Source organism: Meleagris gallopavo, chromosome Z, assembly GCF_000146605.3.
Source record: "Meleagris gallopavo isolate NT-WF06-2002-E0010 breed Aviagen turkey brand Nicholas breeding stock chromosome Z, Turkey_5.1, whole genome shotgun sequence".
In the NCBI taxonomy this organism is placed as follows: domain Eukaryota; kingdom Metazoa; phylum Chordata; class Aves; order Galliformes; family Phasianidae; genus Meleagris; species Meleagris gallopavo.
This window is the reverse complement of record NC_015041.2, coordinates 22,744,885-22,748,204: the sequence shown is the minus strand read 5'-3', so window position 1 is coordinate 22,748,204 and position 3,320 is coordinate 22,744,885. Positions and strand designations below refer to the sequence as shown.

The 3,320-nt window shown below is 32.8% G+C and overlaps 1 protein-coding gene across 1 annotated transcript in view; it reads right to left on the bottom strand.

The window, feature by feature from the left end:
- The window catches only part of LOC104914975 (BCL-6 corepressor), a 17,286-nt gene that overhangs the window by 3,247 nt on the left and 10,719 nt on the right, over positions 1-3,320 (bottom strand). The window contains exons 6-7 of the mRNA XM_031557263.1: positions 1,852-1,986; positions 528-670 (exon numbers count right to left, since the gene is read on the bottom strand). Of these exons, the coding sequence (XP_031413123.1) occupies positions 528-670; positions 1,852-1,986 (278 nt within the window). The remainder of the gene's footprint in view (positions 1-527; positions 671-1,851; positions 1,987-3,320) is intronic.

Below are 3,320 nucleotides of genomic sequence, written 5' to 3'. Positions count from 1 at the left end.
GTTCAACTCTGATAGGTTTCAATGGGAGGATGTAGTCATGAAAGCTTACTGATTAATAGTCTCTTTATTAAAAACAAAATAAAACAAAAAAAAAACAACAAAACCAAACAAACAGAATGTGTGTCTACCAGAATTAATCACTGATTTTTTGCCACATCAGGGAAACATTTTGAAAATTTTGAAAAAAAAAACTGTTCTTTGTTTTTAAATATAATAACTTGCTTTTAAAAATCATGTTTTGAGTCTTAAACTTGTTTGCTTTAATTTACTTTAATAGGAATATTAACACAAAACACTGTTTTTATTGGTTTACTGGCAAATTCAGAATGCTCTGCGTTTCACTATTACTTTTAAAAAGTCCAATATATGGGAGAGAAACATAGGTTGCTACTGAACTTTTCTATTTGTACATCGGTCTGAAAATATCAATTAACTGTACACTCTCAACATATTTAAACCACTATTTAATTTGCTGGCCCAATACTGGAAATTAGACTCAGGTAATGTAATTTACAAGAAAAACATACCTCCAAAGAATTGATATAAACAGCATCGTGTATGGGCAAAATACCATCCAGACCTCTGCTGTTAACATCAGCACCAGCTTTCAGTAATTCTGAGATCACTTCAGTAAATCCACCAGCAGAAGCTTCATGAATTGCTGTCCAACCTAAACAAAGCAGGATGACATGTACAACATGCATCTGATTTCAAAACATCCACAGAAACCACTAACTAGCAACTATACATTTTGGTGTAAAATTTTCTGTAAAATAAACACTGGACTTCTAGTCTTTAAGATTAATCTTAACAGAATCATCTTGAATTACTAAGGTAAACTATATCCCGTGAATTCAGCTTACTTCAGAGAAAAATATATCCAGTATCAACCAGGAAGATGTTTTCTATTTTTCTATCAAACTACTAAAAATAATACAAGAAACAAACAAAAAAGTAATTAGAGTAGAAAGAATTTAAGCAAATGATTTTTAGACTTACTCCCAAGAAAATAAGATACTGTGACTGTTTTCATGCAAAGATATATATTCATGTGCATATGCATCAGCTCCCCCTGATCTTTCATGGGCACTGGTCATTCAACAAAATTTAATAATGGCTGTAAGGTCTCACACATCACAACTTATATACACTGTCTGGTGATCTACTCATCAATAGAGGAAAATGACTTGATTATTGTCCCTGCTGAGGGAAAGGTTGCATTGCTCTGCGCTGAGACACAAATCCAGAGGTTCACAAACTGCTTGTACTAATTAAATGACTTCCCCTTCTCTTTTCCCAACTAAGAATTTTGGAATCAAATCCTAAATTGATACATGTATGAACAATTTTTTCTTACCAATAGCCTCACACATCAAGAGAGAAAAAATTAATTTCAAGCTGCCATAAAGACAAGAGTGTATCACTCTGTTCCACAGTTTATCATACACCCCATCACGAGTTTCATATAAATGCTTGTACATAAGGAATGTGTGCATGTATGTATACCTTTATAAGCACATATGCAAATATAAAAGCATTCTTGCTGTACAGAGCACCAGCGTGTAATTCCAATTATTCCTATGTGTTATTTAAAATTGTTATAGAAATATTTGAACAAAATATAAGAAAAAAGTTAAAATCCAAATCAACTGTGTTTATTTAACAAATAAGAAACAATGACAAAGAGAAGCTATTTTCTATAGCATTATAGTTGAACAGCTTCAAGAGTCACAAAAATAAATCGAGACTCCAAAACTATATTAAAATTACACAAACTGTGTAAGACCGTACAGACTGTAAATGATATTAAATTACATCTAAAACAAATTGATAGGAAAGCAGTCCTCAAACCTGCATTGTCCTGTTCATTTACAGGAATTCCAGACGATATCAGACTTTTCACCAAAGATAAATTTCCCCTCCTAGCAGCAACATGCAGCTCAGTTTCTCCTTTTGCACTTTTCTTCTTTCTCTTCTTTGTCTCAACTGTTGTAATACAAGTAAAACAAAGTCTTCTTTTATTTTACATTACATACATTACTCTACATTATATACATGAAAAATTATATCTTCCCTTCTGGTAGATAAGAAACATTCTACAACACATACTGGATGCTCATTAGCAACAAAAAAATGCTTCATTTTTAAACAAGGACTCAAGCTTCGTAACTAATTTGAATTAGTGTAAACTTGTGCCTTAATTATTCAGTAATATCAACTACATCAAAAGTTTAGAAAATAACATCAAAATGGTGTGGATAAACTAAGCACCAAAACATTTACAGTTCAGATCAAGATGACTTAAGAAGAGTACAATCGATTATTGATAGGACAAGGAGGAATTTAAACTAAAAGAAGGGAGACTCAAGTTAAATGTTAGGCAGAAATTCTTTACTCAGAGGGTGGTGAGGCTCAGGAACAGGTTGCTGAGAGAAGCTATGGAGGCCAATTTGCCCTTGGAGATGTTCAAGGCCAGGCTGGATGGGCTCCCGGGCAGCTCAATCTAGTGGTTGGCAACCTGGCTCATGTCAAGAGGACTGGAAGTGGATGGTCTTTACAGTCCCTTGCAATCCAAGTCATTCTATGATTTGATGATTACAGATGAACAGGAAAGTTAACAAGGTTGAAGAGTTTAATACTCTACAGAGTTAGGAAGTCTGTTGCATTTCTCCACAAATTTCTTATAATTTACCATGCCTGCCTGCCAAATATATAAAATATATAGAAAAAGATATTTAAGAATGCATTTAAAAGCGAAGATTACCACTTTTCCATTCTGGATTCTGTATCAGAGAGGACATGGATTTCTATGGCAGGTATTTTTACAGCTGTGGTGTGACAAAGTCCTGTAAACTGATTACAAATCTTTGACTAATGTCAAGTGGCATACCTTAACTACTTTTTAATTAAAGTTGAAAAGCGCTTGATTCATGATTGTTAATAAATTTTGTTTAATCCTTCTCTTATCGGTTCACAGAACAAACAATATCTACTTTAAAAAGTATCATATGGTCATGAAATAATCCTAATTCCCAGGCTTCAAGTAACAGATACAGAACTGGAAGAAATATAAAGAAAAAGGAACAGATCTAAAAAGTATTAATCTGTATATAAAGTAACAATGACCTTCTCCAGCAAACTGCAAGAAAACAGACATGCATGTCTGTGTCATGGTGTCAAATTTCAAAATGTCTACCATGCATTTTAACCTTTTTTTCCCACTCTTGTTCTCAATGCTTTAATACTATGCCATTACATTTAAAAATCATCATCATCATTTGTTTCTTTTCCTTATTTCTTAAAAATATGGAATTTATTAA